The 22,032-nt window shown below is 33.1% G+C and overlaps 1 protein-coding gene and 1 long non-coding RNA gene across 4 annotated transcripts; one reads left to right on the top strand and one right to left on the bottom strand.

Annotated features, from left to right (window-relative positions):
- The first annotated feature begins 1,466 nt into the window (after positions 1-1,466).
- On the top strand, positions 1,467-21,419 carry Dyrk2 (Dual-specificity tyrosine phosphorylation-regulated kinase 2). Of its 3 annotated transcripts, none has more exons than XM_008195081.3 (10): positions 1,467-1,657; positions 15,777-15,917; positions 16,233-16,419; positions 17,057-17,220; positions 17,456-17,733; positions 18,171-18,309; positions 19,447-19,618; positions 19,672-19,815; positions 19,895-20,024; positions 20,078-21,419. In XM_008195081.3, exons 1-10 carry the CDS (start codon positions 1,643-1,645, stop codon positions 20,385-20,387), a joined length of 1,680 nt encoding a protein of 559 aa, XP_008193303.1. In that variant the 5' UTR covers positions 1,467-1,642; the 3' UTR covers positions 20,388-21,419. The 3 variants fall into 3 exon arrangements, with proteins under 3 accessions (XP_008193303.1, XP_008193302.2, XP_008193301.2); XM_008195080.2 differs by lacking the exon at positions 1,467-1,657 and adding an exon at positions 8,944-9,207; XM_008195079.2 differs by lacking the exon at positions 1,467-1,657 and adding an exon at positions 8,944-9,222.
- On the bottom strand, positions 6,868-7,675 carry LOC107397940 (uncharacterized). Its single transcript, XR_001574951.2, has 2 exons — positions 7,300-7,675; positions 6,868-7,252 (listed from the first exon to the last, which is right to left on the bottom strand). It is a non-coding gene; the product is annotated as an uncharacterized LOC107397940 (long non-coding RNA).
- Positions 21,420-22,032: the final 613 nt, after the last annotated feature.

The raw sequence follows: 22,032 nt of genomic DNA, 5'->3' as shown, positions 1-22,032 counted from the left end.
TTTTTACATTTTATATTTACAGTTAGATGTTTTCCAGAGTCATAGGTTTTGTAATAGGTAATAGGTTTTGTTGAGCAAAGAATAATTTCGGTACATTACCACTCATAAATATTCTTATTGGATAATTAATTAGTTATTATGTGAAAGATTCTAATTTTGAACTAACCTTTTGATGAAGTGCTAAATAAATCCACTTCTAATTGCAGCTGAATAATTTACGCAATTTGCTTATTACCTACCTTTGTTGCTGGAGCTGAGTGAAGGAGAATGAAAGTAGTAACTGTAGAAGCTACATGTAGGTAATACTTTATTGTATAGTACAAATAAAATATAATATAATCAACAATGATAAAGTGTTGATTTTTTACATTTGTTTGCTCTAGTTCTGTACATTTATATCAAAATACTCAAACCTATGAAAATACTTATTACTAGAATCTTTCTGTTTTCTATAATCCAAACTAATTGGATTTTAAAGATTAAGGAAAACATGTGGTCAATTTTTCAGGGCTTCCTGCACGTGCGAGATTTCGTCCGGAATTTACAGGTCACTTTAACTTATTATCGAGATTCATAAATGACACAGTTTTTGCATTTGTCAGAATTTGCTGAACATATATTATTAAAATTATATATCTTATCATTCCTTGTATCAGAACGTAATTAGTATAACAGAATCTCCTTTCTGTAGGATTTCCCACACGTGTATCTTATCTGGTCAAAAATATCAGCAGGGTCCAGTTATAACGTACAGAAAAAATAAAATAAATAAGATAAAAAAATTAAATAAAACGACTGACATACGCACCCTAAAAAATGTTTTGGATGTTAATGCTGTTATAGAAAACATGGTCTTATTGTCAAATATTTATTCTTCCGAATTTTGTTTATTTAATTACCCAATTAAAGATTCACTACTTGTAGGTCAAAGCTCCCCAGTTCGCTCGCATCAAAATATTACTATTGTATGAGGGGATGCAACTTTTATAATAAACCACTTAAAAGCTCTCCGTTGCAGGTCGAGCTTTAAACATTCGGTCTTGATACAAATACTGATAATAATAAAAATCAGATTAGTTACTTGTCTCAATGAGAGCCCACACTAATTTATTGTTTTATTGTTATGTTAATGTTAATAACATGTAAGTAAAGCTTTTCCTCATCCATCAAAAAGAAAAATCTTCACTAATAAATAAAACACTTTCAAAAAATCAGAGCGTTCCGAAGTACAGCAAACACACAAGAATTTCTTCATGGAACAAACACTGAAGATAATAGCTTATCGAAGTAAAGAAAAATTCAAACAAGGCCATAATCCCCGAGGAAATTACAACCCAGGTCGCGTAGCTTTGAGTGCTTTGACAGATCTTCAATCCAGACAAGGCACCGTACAGCTCGAATACCATCAGTGGTCTTCCCCACACATACCTACGCCAAAGAGTGAATGATCCGATATCATCGTGTCTGGAGGATCATCACACTCACACGATCGCACTCGCATTTCTCGATAGTCGGTGTCGGAAAGTGCGCGTGTTGACTGGGGACTAGCGCGCACTGTCGTCAACTTTCCCATTGTTCGTTAGCTCTTTGAATTTTGAAAATTTTTGGTCAGCTGAGTGATACATGTGAACATTTTGCCAAAATGCTCATGTTCGAGGTAAGTTTTTTTATTAATTTAACGTTATAAAATCATCTTTGTGTTATTAGTTAATGGCATTTTGAATTTTTAAATTCACTGTTCAGCTGATCTTGCCAAATTCTTTACGTTTAAATTTTTTTTTTATTTTTTTTGTCTGTGTTAGTTAATACATTGAAGAGCTGTGTGCTAAATTAAATTAATAATTCTTCCGCAACAACAGTCCTTTTGTTGTCACAGCAATTATTTAAAACCAATCGTCCCACTTATTTTAACTTCGGATCTTGTTCTTTCTCGTCTCCGTTGTGTTGAGTCCAGTATGAATCACTTTAACGGTCACATTTAAATCAACTTTGTTCTTTGTTTGCCAAAATTTTGCTGCCCGATTTTGCAGTTCTCCGAACAGCGTCTTTGTTTCAAATATAAAATTCATACCTACTTTTGTCTGGGCTTTCCCGCCCATTTCTTTTCCATAATAATGAGTCAGTGGTGTATTGTTAATAGTTCGCAATTGTACAAATAAATGACTTTCTCTGCAATAAAATTAACGAGCGACTTAGTTCATGTTATTAATCATTTTTGATTTTATTAAGAGCTTTCTAGTATTTTGTAAAGCTAATCAAAACTGTGAAACAAATTGGCTTTTTAATTGCTTCATTTTGTGGTTAGTGTCTCCATCGACCCCACAAAATATAAAAGCGCGCTGTTGGACAAATTATAGCCAATTTTAGCTGGAAATTGGCACACTTTCCTCAAAATTGGGATAACGTATATTTTTAATTGAGAATAGATTTCAGTGCGAGGAATGCGCTAATTCTAATTCTAATTTCGACTATCGAGCTGCTATAATTGATTGTCCTTGTTTAATTTAAGTACCCAACCACTTACACTCGTGCCAATAAAGTACTATTATGCAATGTATGTGCTATTATTATTACACTACTGATTGCGGAATAAAAGTAAGAGAACAGTGTTGCAATAAATCAAAAATTATTCGTTGTACTTGCAACAAATTTTTATTTCTGAACGGAAGTGTTTGGAATATTTCTAAAGAAATGCATCATCTTTTATTCATTGTCATACATATTTCGTTTGTTAGCTAATGAGGTAGCCTTGGGAATGAGATAACATTTTCATTTTATCTGAAACTTATTGCAAAAATTTCGATACAAGTTAATTGTCTCGCTATATTGCAATATTATATTTACTAACAATCAATGATAGATAAACAATTATCCACGTGCAGTGGATTACCAAATGTAAGTGCACGTCTTAATTTAGATAAAAAGATATATTTCAGATCCATTTGCTAGCCGAAATAATCTTTAAATAAGACAATCACATTTTAATCAATTGAAATTGTTTTATACTAAAAAATACAACACATACACTACATTCATTTATCTAACTGGTTTAGATTTCCCTTTGTAATTCCTCTGAATCACACGCCATAAAAATTACCAGAAGTGATAACAACGATAAGGTTTAACGGAACAGCTTTGTTTATATTCGGCTCGAAACTCAGACAAATGTGTAACACGCATTAAACACTAATTTGGATTCTAATGTCGGTATTGTTAATACTTTTCAAAAAATGATATTGTAACACCACGAGAAGATAAACGGACATACAATTTACATTTCAAAATTCTCGGTGTTGCTTGATTGAGATTATTTATGTAGACAATTAAACAAATGGCACCTACTTACACCTAGACATCCAGCATCTGTATTTACCGAATGAATAATAATCATCCGAAGACTACTCATGTAAAGGTTCTTGTGTGTGGGCAGCTTTACCATAAAAAACTGTAGATGTTTAGCTTACATCTACGAACTTCTAACCCCGGAAGAGAGGCATAAAGCTGTCAAAAAACGTGTTGAAAATTATACATTAAACAAACATGTAATGTTTTCACTGTAAATTACAGTTTCAAATTCGGTGTGATAAGACGCTGTTTGTTTACTACCAAAAAGACAAGGATCCGATGCTCAGAAAAATAAATAGTTAGTTAAATATTTTTATCTTATTAGCCCGCAAGCTTCCAAAATAACGCATTGACTTTTCTTCGTATTAAAATCAAATCAAACGTAATTGTTTTCTGCGAAAGCATTTTGTGAAGCGACGAATCAGTTTCTCTCTACCCTTACTAATCTATTAGATCGATTGTCGTGACATATTCTTGTTTTCGTCGAGCAAAATTACCTACCCTCCTATATTTATACATTTTTTTTCTTTATAATACCAAATTGAAAGCGAAATCAGATTGGTTTAGTATTGTAAATTTACACCCATTCGCATACTCTTTTATTTGAGAATCCTAATATAAAACAAACTGTGAAAGATAGAAGTTATAATAATTTCAATTTCAAATGATATAGGAACTGGTGGCAGGAAAATGGAATTGTATTCTTTGACACTGCAATCATTTCCACAGTACTATGCCACGGCCATGACGCGTGTTGATTCAAAGTTCTTGTCTGATTTGATTTTAAAAACTGTGATGCCAACCGAAAATTGAATTGAATGCTTGAAAAAGCAATTTTATATTTATGTATTAGGAAAATTCCATCCCGTCAAGGGGAAATTACTTATACACTCGCAATATACTTGCGCGTCTTAGCTTCCATCAGATTACCGGAAGTAGGAAATGAGGAAGATGATTGTTTTATTTAAAACAGATTTCTTTGTTTTTGAGTAGTAACTCAAATTTATTGATTTAACTGTAAGATCTTGCAATTTTATAAAAAAAATAATTTAATAGTTTTTCATAATGAGCAAGGTTTAAGGAAAGAATAACCTGAATCCTGCTTGCTAAAATTATATTCTCTTCACATAAAATAAGCATAATTATGCCCCATTTTGTTCACTTTAACGGTTAAAATATTTACACCCAAATTGGTGTGGTTTTAAATTTCCTTCCTGTTTAATTTTACAACTAACCTACCGAAAAGTTAAATGACCTGTGCGAATATTGAACTCGAAAAACACTGAGTGATAAAAATAACATTACAATGGACGAGTCATTTTTATGTGTTTAAGTAAATAGACAATTAAATAAAAAACTTATTTACAGAACAGGTAATTGACAATAAGTGTTTCTCCAGTAAAATAATAAAAATGATCCTTTTTACTTTGCGTAACCTTCTGGATCGGGATAGCCTGAATTTTTCATTTATGACAACACTAAAAAAGGGATAAGCTTAAAGGTCAAATCAATAATCCCGTTTATTAAATTTGAGGCAAATAAAATCTGGAGTTGCTGGAATATCACTAGTCCTGAAAGTTATCCATATTTCTTGATAAAATAGTACACTGTAATTTGCTTATTAGTTTTATTACAGACAAAACAATTCTTTTACTAGCACCCATCTATTAAACAAAAAGGCCTATTGTTGTCAAGTTTCTTCTTTCAGTTACTCATAACATATGCCAAATAAAACAAAAAAGTGTTATTAAGGTTTTACTTTCTTTTCTCTACTTAATATATTTATTGTAAACACGCAATGATCGCCTAGTAATTTATCTTAAGTACAGTTGTTGAAATAATAGTTATTCATATAATAGATAAGTGTACGTATCTATGTATCTAAATGTGCTACTTACAAACGGTTGAAATCACATGATTATGAATTAGATCCATTAATGGAATTAGACATCTTTTATCACACCAACAATAAAGAAAGTGAAAAGGAGTCGCCAAAGAAAGTTATCTTAAAAAACAGGTGTGGCTAATTATTTGCTGACTTTAGGCAATACAATAAATATTGGCAGAAAATCAGTAAAAAAGTTGTCGAAACTTTTTTTCCATCTTAATGAATGCCAAAAAAAGGTATGCATTTTTGTGAGAGGGTGCTCTTCACGAACTACTTTTCATCTAATTAAATCATATGTTAATGAATTAATGTCCCTACTTAGTTACTGCTTCAGATAATTGGTGAAAATCTACCTTACGAAGTGAAAATCAAAAATGTAAGCATGACGCAGATAACTAAGTATTTAAGTTTCATCATCTTATTCGTAAAACGGTTTGCTTGCACCAAAAGTCTAAAGATAATTTCAAACGGGAAAATTTAGAATCTAAAAATTACTGAGAAATAACTGACACATGCAAATTTGTTACTGTCTGTTCGAATTAGTCACTTAAGGATTTTACACCTTATTAACACACACTTTTAGATTAAATGATTCAACCTAATTATGGTGATTTGCAATTAACGGAAAAATTCCACGTCATGGCTTTTGCATTTAGGAATAGGATAATTGTTTTAGGCTCGTTTACAACTTGCATCTTTGCAAAATATGCCATCGTAATTGCTTGATTTAACAGTTCTATTAAACTTAATTAAAACGTTTGACACGCTTTCCACTAAAATAAACAGTACGGTTTCTTATCTCTCACCTTCGTTTGTAGGAAGTTAAGTCCAGGTACTCTTCACGTGTTTATTTCATCTTGTTACATTGTTCCTTTTATTTGGATTATTTTTGAAGAAGTAAATGACGTACTAACAAGCGGAACAACTGTTGGCGCTTAGAAAGAATTTGAATAAATTTGCATACGTGATTCAGAAGTAGGCAGATATTTTTCCAAGAGGTGTCGTACGTTTTGTTGCAAAAGATATTTTTAGTTTGCGGAATTAAAACAACACAATCAAAAGGGAAAGTGTGTATAGTGAGAGCAAAGTCAAGGTCTCGAAGAAAATAAGCATATGTAATGGGAACGTTCAAACAATTCCGTTTTTGTAACTGTTTTAAGTTAAGAAAAAGAAAGCAGAAAGATGAGCAAATAAGGTGACTTGTTTACTGGCATTTTAGCACAATTTATACCTCTGCAGGCAATGGGATTATTTTGTGTTCAAGTTTACTTTCTTCGACTTTGGCTTAGAAATGTGGTTTACACTGATTTTTGCCATTGATGCATGACTGAAATTACTTTGAGAGAAATAAAATATCAAAAACATTACGTTTTGGGAATAATTTATTTCATAATTGGCCAAGTTTTAATCAGCTTTGCAAATTAATTCGACGAATAAAATTAAACTAAATTGCGATAAATGATGCGTGGACAAGATGTAAACAATCCAAGAGATTAATATTTTTCCGTGATAATTTGGAGGCTACTGTATCAGGAAATGTTTACATGTGCGTCGTTTAAAGGTCAACTATATGGTATCGAGTCATTGTATTTGAATACGGAAACACTTCGTAGGTCTGAAAGTAATCGTTCGTATAAGACATGGTTTGTTTTATTGTACTAGAACAACAGTAATTATGTCGTAGGAAACTGTTAAATGAACAAAAAGTTGGAGTTGGAATTGCAACATCTTGGAATATTGATGACAGTGGACGAGTAAATTGCGTTTCTTGCAAATTTTCTTACTAGGATTTAATTTCAAGTACAGTAACTTCACTTAAATCTAACGGTGAAACCACGTGTATCTAATAAACTGGACAATAGTACGAATGTTCAGGTCCACACCCAATTAGCACAGTCACAGCGAACCAATTTCGCGTGTCGTCCACCCCAATATTAATTAGTTTTAAAGATTTAAACACCTGTAATGCTTCCTTTAATTGAATAAGCCGCAGAATTAAAGACAACTTCTTTGTTCCGTCTGAAACAAGTCGTAAACATGAATAAATTTCGTTCCGTCTCATATACTTTCAGGTTTCCAGACAAAATTCAAATTGGATCGATTGTTTTCATTCAACATTTAGTTACTCTTTCCGCCCCAAATCGTAATAATCCTATTATAGACATTGAAATGTCATCTCAGCGAAGCTTACTACCCTTTACCGAGGAATTTATTGTTTATGCTAAGGGGAAGACATTCAATAATAGGTTTTTCGCATGCAAACTGAAACAGTAAATTGTTGGGAAACCTTAAATAGTACTCACTCCGACTCATTAGCCACACAGGAATTGAATATGATGAATTTGCCAATAAAAGTAGACATCCAGTTTTTATCAAGACACGTTGGATGTCCCTGCAGCTACTAACTACAGCTCTGACGATCAATCATTTTAATGACTTCTGTTTTCTCATTTCTAACTACCTTTATCAATTTTATCAAGTTTTAGAACAGAATAAACGCCCAACTATACTTAAACGTGTTTAAGTGTTTACACGTGCGTTATTGAATAACTAACACGAACAAAAATTTTCTTAGTTCCAATTATTTTTTGTAAAGACAGAAACTAGATCGGGAGATCGTTAAATGCATACGTTCACAAAAATACGAGTATATAAAGAAGTTCAAACACTTCTGCTTCAAAAACACAGAACAACTGAAAAATAAAAAAAGGGTTTAGGAACCAAACGGATGTCAACTAAAATTTAGCTATGATTTATGTTTGTTTTACTTACTTATACGAAGTCATACATATTTATATACTAAGTATATAAAAAATTTATAATTAGAATAAAGCATTAAAAGGCGTGCGTCCTAAAAAGTTTTGTGGGAGGCATTCAATAGGAAAATATTAATAGCTAATAGGAATGACATGTACGTGATATAATTTAAATAAATGTATTAACAAGCTTGAGAAAAAAGTGTGAGTAATCTGAAAACAGTTACTGTACATCCTTACTGGTATCTATCACAGTTCACCACCGTTTTGAGTGGGTTGCTACATTTTACTATCAGCATCGTCATTGTTGTGCTGTCAGTCAAATGAAGCGAAATTTGCATAACCATGCGCGCTAATCAACTTTTGAAACTGGTAGGTATGTGCAAATTGACCAAACCGAATTGTTCTAACGGTGAGATGTCAAGCACTCTTATAATTAATGAAGTGGAGTAGTTGCATTCAGTTTTTCTATCTCCTGTAACTAACTGTACGGTCGGAATTAAAATTTAAATGTTTCCCACATAAAATTTTGATTTGGAACTGACAGATAATGAGTAGGCAGTGACCAGCCAGTTCATTTATAACTATGATCCAAAATTTTGAATGACTTATCTAACAGTTAATTAGTATTACTGTTACCACGGCCTAAACATTATTTTTTTCCAAAGTCGTCCACATTTATTTGATCGCTGTCAATTACGACTCACTCTGTATGCTTGTACGTCGCCCTAATGGCATTAGCAAGTTTATTGCATCGTCCATCCCTCATTCTCGTATAATCCGGCAATATACTGGGCCAATTTTCCTGACCCAGTTCCCCACTTAAAGCAACTTGTTTGATTCCGGGGGAAAATATTCGTCCCGGAAGCTTCCGGGCCAAGTGCTCAGACAAACGTCGATTGCATATTATAAAATGTAATCCCCAAAAAGCGGTAATCGCTGAATAATATGAAAAGAAGCAGATCGGTGATGGAGGAGACGACCATGCGCGATCTCCGCGTATTGATCGTCGGGAACGCGGGCCACAGCATCGCTCAGGCAATGGCATTAGTTTGCGACCTCATCTCAATAGGGTCCGGTGCCGCCTCCTGGTGCGTAGTGAGTGCGTGTCATGGGCTCGGAAACCCCAGCGGCCCGCGGCCCTTGATGTGTGCCTACCACACGTACCCCAGCACCCGGGGGTCCCGAACTATGGGCTGGACTCACGCTGACCACTCGGTATTCCATACAATTGTTAGCAGACCACTTTAGATATAGGTGTAGTTCAGCTGGTGCATCCTAGGTCTAGCTGCCTGCAGTGCAATTTTGGCTTTTTCAGCTTCTTTTGCTTCCAAACGAATTTCAGTTCCGGAGCAATCACATGTTTGGGTTTGTGACAACATCCTCAAAACGTGCTGATGTTTTATTCAGAATTTTGGGGAATACGAAGATGTGAAATGTACTCCTTAAAAATTCATTTTTTTTCATTTTGGATTAAAGGTTTTGGTCGGAGAAATATTTTTTGTGAAACAAGTTTTTATTAAGGTACTACCACAAAATTTCAGAAAAGTTGGGAAGTACATACTTTTCTTGTTTTTGATCTCTTAATTTCTTTCAAAATCTTAGTTTTATTATCGATACTTGAGACGAAATGAATTAGATCTACAGAGTTAGTTTTAGAAAAATACGGTTCTGCAGTGGTGACAGACCTTTGTCTAGCCTTGTCATATTATTGCACGAGAGATAAGCAGAGAAAATGAATTATTTCTTATTTTTTCTTTTTTCTTGTTGGTCAGATCTTGACCATTTAGCTCATAAACACGTTTGCTAATAAAAACACATCTATCTGATGAAATGCTCGTAGCATTTGATTGAAGATTTAATTATGACACTGAGACATGGACAATTTGTCTTAAGGTGTACTAAAAACTGGTGATAAACTTTCTCACTCATCTGAAAACGAAACTTGTTTTTAAAATTCTACCACACACCACACCTGCTGACTTTTTCTTCATTAGCGTGTCGATGAAAGGACGCTAATGGTAATTAAAATGATGTCGTGACTAATGATAAGCCGGATTGCATAATGTACGTCTGTATGTAGATGCATCTGCAATCAAAATATCAGCAGAACAAGGCCTATTTTCGATTTTACTTGAGTACCTGCAAGGATATGCATAAAAAAAGAAAACGATTTGTGGCTTACATGATAAAAATACGTGCAAGCCACCGAACTTAACTTTCGACAATTTTTTTATTACTACTAGAAACACTTAGGACCGGTTTATAGAAGCGTCATTAATTTAATCTGCAATTAAATGCGTGGTTGACTGATCACGTGACCAAACTGAACCAATCTGGTTGGCTTATTTGCGTTAACTTTTAACAGCGCGATTAACTTTAATTGAGCTTTCTATAAAATAATAAAAATACACACTTGAGTATTTATTTTACAAAAATCCATCCAGACATAAATTTGGTTACAGAATAAATATAAAAAAAATTGAATGAAGAAAATGTCATAAGGAAATGATTTAACCACACATCAGGAGAAGAATATTATGTACCAAAGTATAGACAGGTAAACGAAAATAAAATTACGGAGAGTTTGAAAGCATAGTTTTTAGCTGACGACTCATCAATTTTATTTGTTACACTTATTTAGTGCTTAATGGTCATTAAACTTTAGTTTTACGTTTCTAGGTTAACAAACTTCTACGCTTCTGTTGTGTTTTACACATACTTTTGCTTAATTAAACAAACGACACCTACTACATATTTCTCATAACTTAGCGAAAATTAGCAACTCCGCTAATAACTAACTGTAACTTTAAAAGACAAATCTTGAGCTAATATTTACAATACAAAAATGCAAACTGGAAACAATTACTTGTAGAAAGCGTCTTGAACGCTTTTATGGTTATTAGTGGATCTACGAAAATAAAAAATCGTTTTCATTTGAAGACTTTTAACTGAATTGCATGGAAGACGCAATGTAGTTCAAGTTACAGATTGCTAATCCACGGATTGATGGCACCGATAATTTAGACACTTTACGGTCGTGCCGATTGAAGACCATCTGCTGGATTACGATCCGAAAGAAATTTTATTGCATTACGTCCCGATATGGCTCAAATATTTACGTCTAAATTCTCTAACTGGTTCACTTTATTATTTGACGTCACATAATTAGCAGCATAATTAATTAAAATCTAAAACACTCTTCATAACGCAATCAAATAATGGCAGTTACTACAGCAACCAATTTAACTGTTTTGGTCAAAAGAAAAACCGAAAAAATACATGTTTAGTTAATTAAAGGTTTCGTTATTTACAGATGGAAATTTGGACTTCCAGTTCATCACATATAAGAGTAGTTTATAGAAAACACTAAATACAAGTAAATTTTGCTTTAATTAAGTCGCGGGATTAACACAAATTCTAATTAATCGTCCTATGAAATTTATTCATGAATTACTTTGAAATTCTAATCTCCGAAATTAAACAGCTGGTTCACGGTGCTTTATGGATGAAGAATGTGTATTATTTACGTTAATATAGAAAAATAAAGACAACGTTTATCCAATTTTTTACAATTGACAATCTTGTTCACAAATAACTGTTGTGAAATTTGATAAAAAGTTAGTAGTAAGTTTCCTTATAGAGAAACATTGAAAAATAGTTTGTTTAACATAGAACTTATAGAAGTGTCTTTGTTTCGTATAATATGGGGGAGCAACTCAGTTCCTACCCCAATTTTCGTTAAATGACGTTCCTATTGACAACAGTATGAATTCTACTAGAGATCGATCTTATAAAATCTCATGCCTATTTAATCAATTAACAGTAAGCAGTGCTGCATAACTTAACAGCGTAATTAGAGGCCTGTAATGTATGTAATCAAAGACCAGATATATCATTACCCTTATCATTCAAAACAAATGGCGCAATAACATTAATTCTCTGCGAGGAAGCGAATAAATAAAAGAACAATCTTTGTTTTATTTCGTTAGACTATCTACTTTAAATGTGGGGGCGGCATCGCTTATTATACAGCTTGTTTTCTGCATGAACTGCCCAATTTTATGGTAACAGTGTGAGCGTCTAGACGCTTTAGCACTGATCAGGTGAGATTCCCCAAACGCCCCGTGTTTGTGTTTTTTTACTCAGCTTTACAAAGCTTGGGACAACATAAACGAATTGAAGCTTTGCTGACACGTCTCGTGAAAAAGATAAATTGATTATGCAGTTCATTGTTTAATAATCTTTTGAATAATTCATAATCCTTTCTTTGGTCAAAAGTATTTTAATTAAATATTTAAGTTATCTACAATTGTTGTTGGTACAAGCATCTCACACCAGAAGTAATTCTAGCGTGAGTCATTTTATTAGAAAAAATTCCTTTGAACTTGAAACTTCTCGTATATTTAATTGTAGCATTTAAATGGCTCTTTAACCTTTACATTTTCGTGATCGTATTATAATACAATAACATTTATTCACCTACTTTGTAATAAAGAAACTTGACTTGCTCTTAAAATCTACGGTAGTCATAAAGTTCGGGTATGGTCTCAGTGACACGGAGAGTAAATTAAAGAATTCCACATTTGGTTAAACACGAAAAGAATAACAAATTTAAATTCTGGCACTGTTTTACAGTGTGTAGGCGACAATGTATGTTTTTGGTTTTTTACAAGATACCTACATAATGTTTTTTTCAATACTCTTTCATTATAAAAGGAAAATAATTGCATGCAACTATTTAGCAGTAGAAGCAACTACAACACAAGCTAGAATCCTTAACAAAACTTTTCTTGCACAAAGATGCCATCAAAGTGAAATAGTTGAAAAGGCAAAGCGTGACATTTTGCAAATGTCACAATTTCCAATAGAGAATGCGTGCCAACATTGTGCACCTGATGAAGAAAATTTATCTAACAATTTAAATTTTAATACGAGAGAAAACATGTTAATTGAAAGTTTTGCGATTAAACTACAAGCAGCTAAAAAATAATTACAGAAACACTTTCATTTAATGGTAATGAAATGTAATTCAAGATTTCATCACATTTAAAAAAAAGAGGATTTCCGAGAGTAGAAAAGTTGTTGCAAAAGTAGGTAGCGCTTGTTACCATTTTGACATAAGTCGTTATTTTAAATTTATCAGGCTACCATTTTCCGAATTTAATTTAATTTTACTAAATTCAAATAATGGAGGTGTGTTTGCTCAATTAGTAACACTAGGTGTAAGCCCAAATATCTCAACTTCATAATAAAAATATCAAGAAATTACGAAAATCAACGTCAAAGAGACAACAATGTTACTATCATGAACGTCGCCGTAATTGATTCCGACGTGTGTTATTTTTGATGGGGCTTATTATTGACTTTAAAGATATCTAAACGATTTATCGTCTCTGACAACATGCATCTAACATTATAATCTATAACATTCTGTAATAATAATACGCAGTGGATGTTAATAAAAATGAGACTTTTTATGTCTACTGACGTTATACTCATACACTCATTAACAGAAAACCTCTGGACCTTTGTCAGAAAAAATTGGATGGGGTTTGTAATATGATTTTATCTCAAAATGTTAATTATCACTGACATTACTAAAAGAGCTTGTTTTTGCATAATAATACACATTTATTAAAGGTCTTCTTTTATTGTGTATGAAATATAAAATAATAATACATCACACATATGTTACATACCTCACTATGATTACGTAAACAACATCTAGACGCAGAAAAATAGTTAAACTAGGAGCAGATTTTTTCAAATTTGTTGTATTATATGGATACATAAAAAGTTTTAATTATAATAATCGTTGAAACTTCTCGTTGTAGTTAAATTACGTAAACGTCAAAGAAATGTATCATTATTGTGACATTAATAGCTCAGAGTTATATCTTTGTAGAATAATATTCGTTAACTTTAAAACTGTAATAAATCCGGAAACATGAAAAGTTCGTAAAAAGTAAATCATCTCTCATTTAACTTTTGATATAAAGTTACGAGTTCAAATGTCCAAAACTTTTATTAACGGTAATGCTTAAAAATAAATTTGAATCATTAAAATAGTGTTAATAATCATTTCTTATTTGTTTAATGTTGTGGCAACCTCTGGGTTGTAAAATAAGTTGTGCTCCTGTGACGTGTGAGCAGATACCGAGTAGAAATATTTAATCATTAGTTCTGAATCTTTTATTTTTGGCACAGCCGGTACTTGTAATCAATTTTTTGCAAATTTATTACTTCCTATTATAACATTTGCATTTTAATGTTATTTACGAGTTACTGTTCCTTAAATTTTACTAAATAAAACTAAACGGTCTAACACAGATACACGGAACCATGAAAAATATTTTAGGACGTAGGATTTTATGGCTGCTGTTACAGTTAATTAAGAGTCGTAATTAAATCCTAATTATTATTTTAGTCATAAATTACGAAAAGAACTGTTTTGAAAGTATCAATGAAGTAACATTTACACAATTATTATGGATCAATGCGTTTTTTATAGGAGTATTTTGAGTTCGCTGGCTCATTTAAGGAAGTCTGCCAGCCAATGTACTTATCTTGTTCGACAAAAAATTTGATCTAAATATTTCCGAAATAAATATTTACATCGTTATATCATTACCATTATTTCCTTTTAATTTGTAGATAAATATTTATCTGTATCCAGTTGTTTCGTAAAAAAATTAATTTAATTTAAAAGAGAATTTATAGCTTACAAATATATTACATAATTTAAATATTATAGACAATACCTACATAAACTCGTAACGTGCATAAAATAGCTTTCATCAAATCTCGTAAACCTTTTAGATTAAAGTATAAAGTATTGTTATTTTTTATTTTATTTGTGAGTAGTTGGAAAAGGATCTGAAATTAGAACCAGAGCTTATGCCTTATTAAAAATAATTTACAATGATATGAGCTTAATAAAATCTAGTAACGTTGAGAATTTAATTAAAATTTAATGTGCTACATTAGAGTACTTAAATTTTCACTACATGTATTTCATTTTACTACAGCATCACTTATTCTGCTTCTTTTAATGGAAATGTAAAGCTCTCTGATACTACTAAAGCATTCTCTTTTCTACTGTATTATCTAACAAATGAGAACGTTAACAGACTGACGTTTATCTTCTAATCCATCAGAGAGACATTTCCATAAATCTATTAAAAAGTTGCATGTGGTTTTTGAAACGCACGCTTATCCACCGTCATGAAATATTTAATTTAACGTCGAAGTACATGCAACTGCATTTGATACGAAAACTATCCGCATAATTGCGTGGACTGCTTCAAGAATTATTGGAATATCGGTACTTGAGTTTGGGGGAAAAAAGAATAACACTTTGAAATAAAAAGCTTTAGTCGAGAAACTGAACGAGAGAGATCTTTCAATATCAACCTAATTTATTGCCGTACAATAGTTTTAGATCGCTCACGCCAACATAATAAAGAAAATGAGAAAAATCGTCAGGTTGTTGTTGGCTTAAAATAACTTGTGTTGGGATTACAATCTTCACGCTTGATTTTGAGCCATTTTTAGAATCGGCTGACAATAATAGCGACATCGATCAGTTACTTGTCTCTTTCAGAACACCCGAACTAATTCGAAAGTGAACAGATTTATAACATTAGCTACATAGTTCAGGGCTAAAAAATTCTCGATGCATGCAAACACGATTTTTCTAATAAACATGCCTTTCAAAGCTTTTGCTTTACTGTTTCACGTGAGACTGTTCTATTTGACTCTGAAATAATTAATGATTTTTTCAGAGTCCAGCAGCTCACCACCATAAAGAAGTATTACCGACAAAGTATGGGTCCAAGCCACCGACGACTGCATCCGGCAAGCACTTGAATAAATCTTCTTCCAAAAATGGTCATTCAACATCGAAAACTACGCTTATTTCCGAAGTAAGTGTGAACAGCTTAATAAAAACTGCTCTTTAATGTTAAAGGTGAATTTTACCGTTCACAAACTTTCTTTCTGGTACCTGAAGGTACAGCTCATGCAAAGGCTTCACCTTGCATGTCTATTTTCGCCAAAATTGGTTCTAAAAATAGCACGCGGCAATAATTATAAACATTCACATAATGACAAAATTCACATTTGGGCTGAAGGGAGGAACTGTTTTGCCACAGTTTGACCCAGTTTGAAAAAACCATAAGAAAATCATTCACACGGTTAAAGCCGTCACAAGTGTCTTATTCAGGAAAATTTATTTCCAGTTGCCGTTATTGGAAAGCAGCAAATCGTCTTCGCGACTCAACCTGAACCAAAGCAAGACAAATTTGACACCGAGCTCACCGATGGTTGATTCATTCCCGGCTATCAATAATAATTCACGAACTGTGGAAATTCAAGGGACGACAAACAACAACAGGGAGAATAATGGCTTTCCTATGACACCAACAGGTAATTTTAGGTGTCTTTTTCAGGGTCATCCAGGCTGAGGTTTTTGACATAAATTGCCGAAATATTTCATAAATATGCAAAGCTTCCAAATATAGGCAATACGTTGGTGTTAATGTATCATAAAATTACGACTATTTATAATTTTGGACACGTTTCGCTTTTGCATTAAATATAATTAGCAAAAAACGTGGGAACGACCACACTTTAGCATCGCTTTGTTTTGGGCTAAATTATCACATTTATGTGACCAGATCTGCATTCTTTTTCAGTTCAATGATCCGCATTCGATTGCGCAATTTTTACCAATATTACCAAGGTTATATTTTTAACTAAGTTACTGGATTAAAGAAAGACAAATTCTTTGAAGCTTTTTGCAAAATTTATCCTTTATCCTTTTTAGGACCTCAACATTTATAATTTCTTATTTTTTGTAACATTACAATATTAATTTTTGTCCTGTAACTGACGATCTCGTTGGACAATAAAGATTATTATTATTATTATTATTATTATTATTATTATTATTATTATTATTATTATTATTATTATTTTTATTTTTATAAGACCTCAACAACTAACACTGAAATTTTTCCACCCTGTTACTGAAAAAGGCAAATGTGTTATTTTTCGATTTCAGAAGCTCTTAAACTGTATGGGAACCGTTTGACAGAGTACGAGAAGAATGAAATAGAGAAGTATTCCAAGATTTGGTATTTGGGCTTAAATGCTTGTAAAATTCATGGCGAAGTTGGGGGTTCGCAAAACTGTGGTTACGACGACGAAAGTGGGAGCTACATCAAGGTAACCACTTCTAATATGATCAGCTTATTTTGATATTTAGAAACTTCGATTAACTTGGAGGTAAACAATTTTCCGTGAAACTTATCAAGCACATTTATCATGGTTTTAATTCAGCTCCTAGCGCTTCGATCTCCGGTTAAATCATAATAGACCCGCACCGTCTTTTAGTTTAATACTCATTTTCCATAATATGCGTGACTGTATTACGGCAGTAAATTTGTAATAATTTATTCAGGTTCTGCACGATCACATCTGCTACCGATACGAAATCCTGGAAGTTATTGGAAAGGGTAGCTTTGGGCAAGTCATCAGGGCGCTCGATCACATGACCAATAAGCATGTAGCGATCAAAATCATAAGGAACAAGAAGCGGTTCCAACATCCGGCACTGGTAGAAGTCCGAATACTGGATCATTTGCGAAAAAAAGACAAAGATGGAAATCACAACGTCATCCACATGTCTGAACATTTCACCTTTAGAAATCACCTCTGCATAAGTTTCGAGTTACTAAGGTAAATTTTTCAGCTTTTTAGTATTCAACTTGCATACAACAATTTTTTTTTGCTTAATTGATGCAATTGGAAAAAATAACACGTTTACCGAATTCACCTTCCTACAAACTCCTAAATCTAGCAAATATTTCAATTAAACTGAACTGATAAGTTATTCATGATGAAACACTCAACTTCCTGCGAACCGACAACCAATAACATTGTATGATTCGTTGCAACTGCCGTTAACAACTTCCTTTGAACGAAAAGGAAATAGTGATAAGTAAGATTGTATTAATTTGGCTTCTTTTAAACATTGATAAGTTATTCAGTAACTTTAACGGGGCAACTTAATGAATGGAGGTATTAATTAGACACAGGAATTTTGTTACAAATGAGACTTATTTAATACTTACCCACTCTCAGCGACAGTTTAATAAATTTAATATTTATTGCAGCCTTAATCTTTTCGAACTGCTGAAGAAAAACAGCTACCGTGGATTTAGTCTAAATTTAATCAGAAGGTTTGCCAGTTCCATTCTCAAATGTCTGAGGCTTCTCCAGAAGGAAAACATCATACACTGCGATCTTAAACCGGTAAGTGTTGTGCATTTCAAAATTTCAACCAACAGAAAGGCACGAAAACTGTCAATAAAAATCATATTGAAGCAAAAAGATAATAGCGTTTATTGTAAAATGGCAAAGGTCAAAACGGTAAATTTACTTATTTGTGACGTAAACACCGACACCGTCGTAATAGTTATTCACTGTTGTGTAGCAAAGCAATTCATCCGTGAAACGTCACCCTATTTTAGTAATGACGTCAGGGAAATATTAGTGAGTTATTGAATGTCCTTGTGTGTCTAAATCTATTATTAAAATTGTAAATTGATTGAAGACACCAACAGACAACAGACCGGAAGAAAACCCATTGAAGTATGCCATTTTTCGAAGTACAATGGTGTCTAGTTATAGCGAACTTAAAAATAAGAGATCACAAAGTATCTGATACGTAAATTCCAAAAAAATGTTATTTTCACTTAACTTTTACTATTATCGGTCTATTTGAGAGAGCATTTTTTAATTCAACCGTGTAGTACACGCGTTAGAGTAATAATTATTTTGTAACGTCCAAAAAACCGTTAATTGATTGTGCGCGAAAATATTCGGAAGAATTTCTATAGAGATGCATTTTGGGGGAGTTTATCAATTAATCGCTGGCATTCAGACAGAAGCTTTTTACATCGCGTGCTTTCAGCGCTGATCTTTCAGTCTAGCACAAGTGCACAAATTACGAAATTAATTTCGTGGTTTTGTGGGTGAATTTTCAAATTAGTGTTAAGGATTACAAAGGCTTCACACACCGTCAGAGACAAGACAGTGTTATTTTTATAAAAGAAAAAGTTTAGCAATTTCCTTCAATTTTGTCCGCCCACATTAATTTCGATTCAGTCCGACGGCTTAATAGATTACTATTCTTCGTAAGTTAGAGATGACTGTATTTATTTACAGTGCGCGAGGTTTTTGACCCTCAAGGCGTATTGTACTTACACTGGAATATTTAAATGTAATGACATACAATTACACGCTGTTACAAGTCGCTACTTGTTGACAACGACAAGCAGGAAATTCTTAAAACATTTACAAACACAGCTGTACTACCTATATTAACTTGTACGTGTATCCACTATACCAAGCTTATTAGTTCGGGAAATTATGTGGACATTTTTTTAGGAAAATGTTCTGCTGAAGGAAAGGGGAAGTACTTCGATAAGAGTAATAGATTTCGGAAGTTCGTGTTACACAAACCAACGGGTTTACACTTACATCCAGTCTCGTTTTTATCGATCACCGGAAGTCATATTGGGGTTGCCCTATGGGACGCCTATTGATATGTGGAGTTTTGGTAAGATTGTAACAACATAAATCTGGTAAAAGGTTAATTTCAACGGTTTTTAGGCTGTATCTTGGCCGAGTTGTACACGGGTTATCCATTATTTCCTGGCGAAAATGAAGTCGAGCAACTTGCGTGCTTGATGGAAGTTTTGGGACAGCCACCTGACGAGCTCATTGTCAACGCTACTAGAAAGAGATTATTTTTCGGTACGTAGACCAAATTATCCAAAGTAAAAAAAACTTGAGTTTAAATTTTTTCTTCATTTTGTTACTTGCAACCTTTCAGATTCCCGGGGGAACCCCAGATGCATCACAAACTCCAAGGGCAAGAAACGCAAGCCAGGATCGAAGAACTTGTCGACAGCACTGCACTGTGATGATCCCTTGTTTATGGACTTCATATCCAGGTGTCTTGAGTGAGTAAAATTCGTTTTGATCTCGTTCGGGTTAGAAGCAAGTGTGTTATTAGGTGGAACGCCAAGAAGAGAATGACACCAGATGAAGCGTTGCGCCACGAATGGATTCTCTCGGGCACTTCGGGCTACCAAAAGTCTGGAAATGACTTACGACACAGCCATTCTGAAGTAAACGTAGGCCACGAGAGTTATTCGTCTAGCAGTACTTCCGGCAGCAGCCATTCCCGCATTTATCATAAAAATATCGCTCCCAAGGGTGATAAAGTCAAGGCCAAAATTTTAGATACTAGATTACATGATAGTATTTCTAAACTAGATTCAAACTTGAACGATTCGGGAACTTTTCTTCCCCCGATTCTTTAGTCAAGTTGTCGAAAACTCAATGGGCCAACGATCTCCAATAAGACCAAGTTTTTCGGTAGAAGTTAGTAAACTAGATAATCGTATTTGTTACCAGATTGGAAGTCATAACAGTTTCAGTAATTTGATTAGATAACAGGGTGCAAATAATTGTTGAAACAGGCGAAAAATACTACAGCCATTTCGTTACTGAGAGAAGTGGTTATTGAAACTGCTATCTACAAGAGTAGATTTTTAGTACAATCATAAACGTAATGAATATAGAAGTATTTCTCCTAAGCAAATCTGTTATCAAAATGCTATAAAGTTGTTGTGACTGATACATATTGCCTAAATGTATAATAAAATTTTAGATATACAGAATTGAATAGAATGTGACATAAATATTAATCGTTGAAAGCTTCATATGTTCCTTGAATAGGTATATTATCTTTTGATATTCAAGTTTGTTTGCTAACTCTCTGTTACTACTCTCTACTAATAAAGCTTCCAGTTTATTGTAACGGAGATTGGCATACCCCACAAACCACGTAAATAATTCATTTTTGTAAGTTTAATTAAGGTGTCTAATTATTACTAATAACTAATTTAAGTTTGTACCTTCGTTTCTAAGTTTTTTATTTCTTTCTGTTAAAAAATAATAATGCCAACATATGTTTTATTTAACGTTATATTTAGAAGTGTTGTACTAATGTAATTTAATGTTCTATACAACAAATAAGCGTGACCTATGTACTCTTGGTCACATATCTGACATTTACTGTAAATTCCCCAATGTGATATATACTGATAATATTATTATGTATAAAATTAATATAGCAGCCTAACTAGTAGATTCCTGACTAGTCGACCATTTACAAGGTATTTCATAATCAAAGAAAATTTTTTCGGTTGACCACGAAATGTGCACTTTGATAATTTCATAATGAAATTGAAATTTTACACAAAACACTTTATAAAATATTCAGTTCGCTTAAAATATAAAAGTGTAACATAATGTTGTAAGTTCGTTAAATAAGACTGAAATAACATGAACTCCGTGTTTTTTATTTAAACTGACCCATCATCATGCATGCACCAAACGATTATACACTCTCAAATTTCGAGTACTACTCGGCTGGAGAGTTTGGAGAGCCAAAAGTGTAATCTGAAGCGCTTCAATACTCAATCTCCAGCAGCTCTTGGAGAGCCAAGAGATGCTGAGCCAAGCCATATCATTACTTCCGGAGTACCAAGGAGAAATCGGCTAGAGGGCTAAATAACACTAGGACCTAATCTCACTCTCACTACAACTACGTGGCAAGACCAAGCCAATAAAATTTTTTTTTTTTGAAAACTCAAACTCAAAAACTCTCTATAAGCTATATTTTGGCTAATAAATATCGAAGTCTTTTAATATGAACAAAATAGCTATACATATTTGAACTAAACTGGATTCAGGAGTGAAACACTTATTTTCGAATAAGGGTTAGTATGCAAACGTTTTCTCTCGCAAGAACCCCCTAAAGTGTGGCACCATATCTTTGGAATAGCCCTGTATATTATAATCTTCTCCAATTCACACAAACATGCATATAAATACCTATGAAATTCAAAAGTGTAATCTCCGTGACGCATTCGCGCGTCGTCTGCTGATTGGCTAAAAGTT

This window comes from Tribolium castaneum, chromosome 5, assembly GCF_031307605.1.
Source record: "Tribolium castaneum strain GA2 chromosome 5, icTriCast1.1, whole genome shotgun sequence".
In the NCBI taxonomy this organism is placed as follows: domain Eukaryota; kingdom Metazoa; phylum Arthropoda; class Insecta; order Coleoptera; family Tenebrionidae; genus Tribolium; species Tribolium castaneum.
Note: the sequence above shows the minus strand (reverse complement) of the source record. Positions and strands in the feature narration are given on the sequence as shown.

Coding starts and splice junctions, on each gene's coding strand:
- Dyrk2 (XM_008195079.2), top strand. CDS start 8,959: ATGGAGGAGACGACCATGCGCGATCTCCGCGTATTGATCGTCGGGAAC. Junction 19,619..19,671: donor TATTGATATGTGGAGTTTTG/GTAAGATTGTAA, acceptor AACGGTTTTTAG/GCTGTATCTTGGCCGAGTTG. Junction 19,816..19,894: donor TAGAAAGAGATTATTTTTCG/GTACGTAGACCA, acceptor GCAACCTTTCAG/ATTCCCGGGGGAACCCCAGA.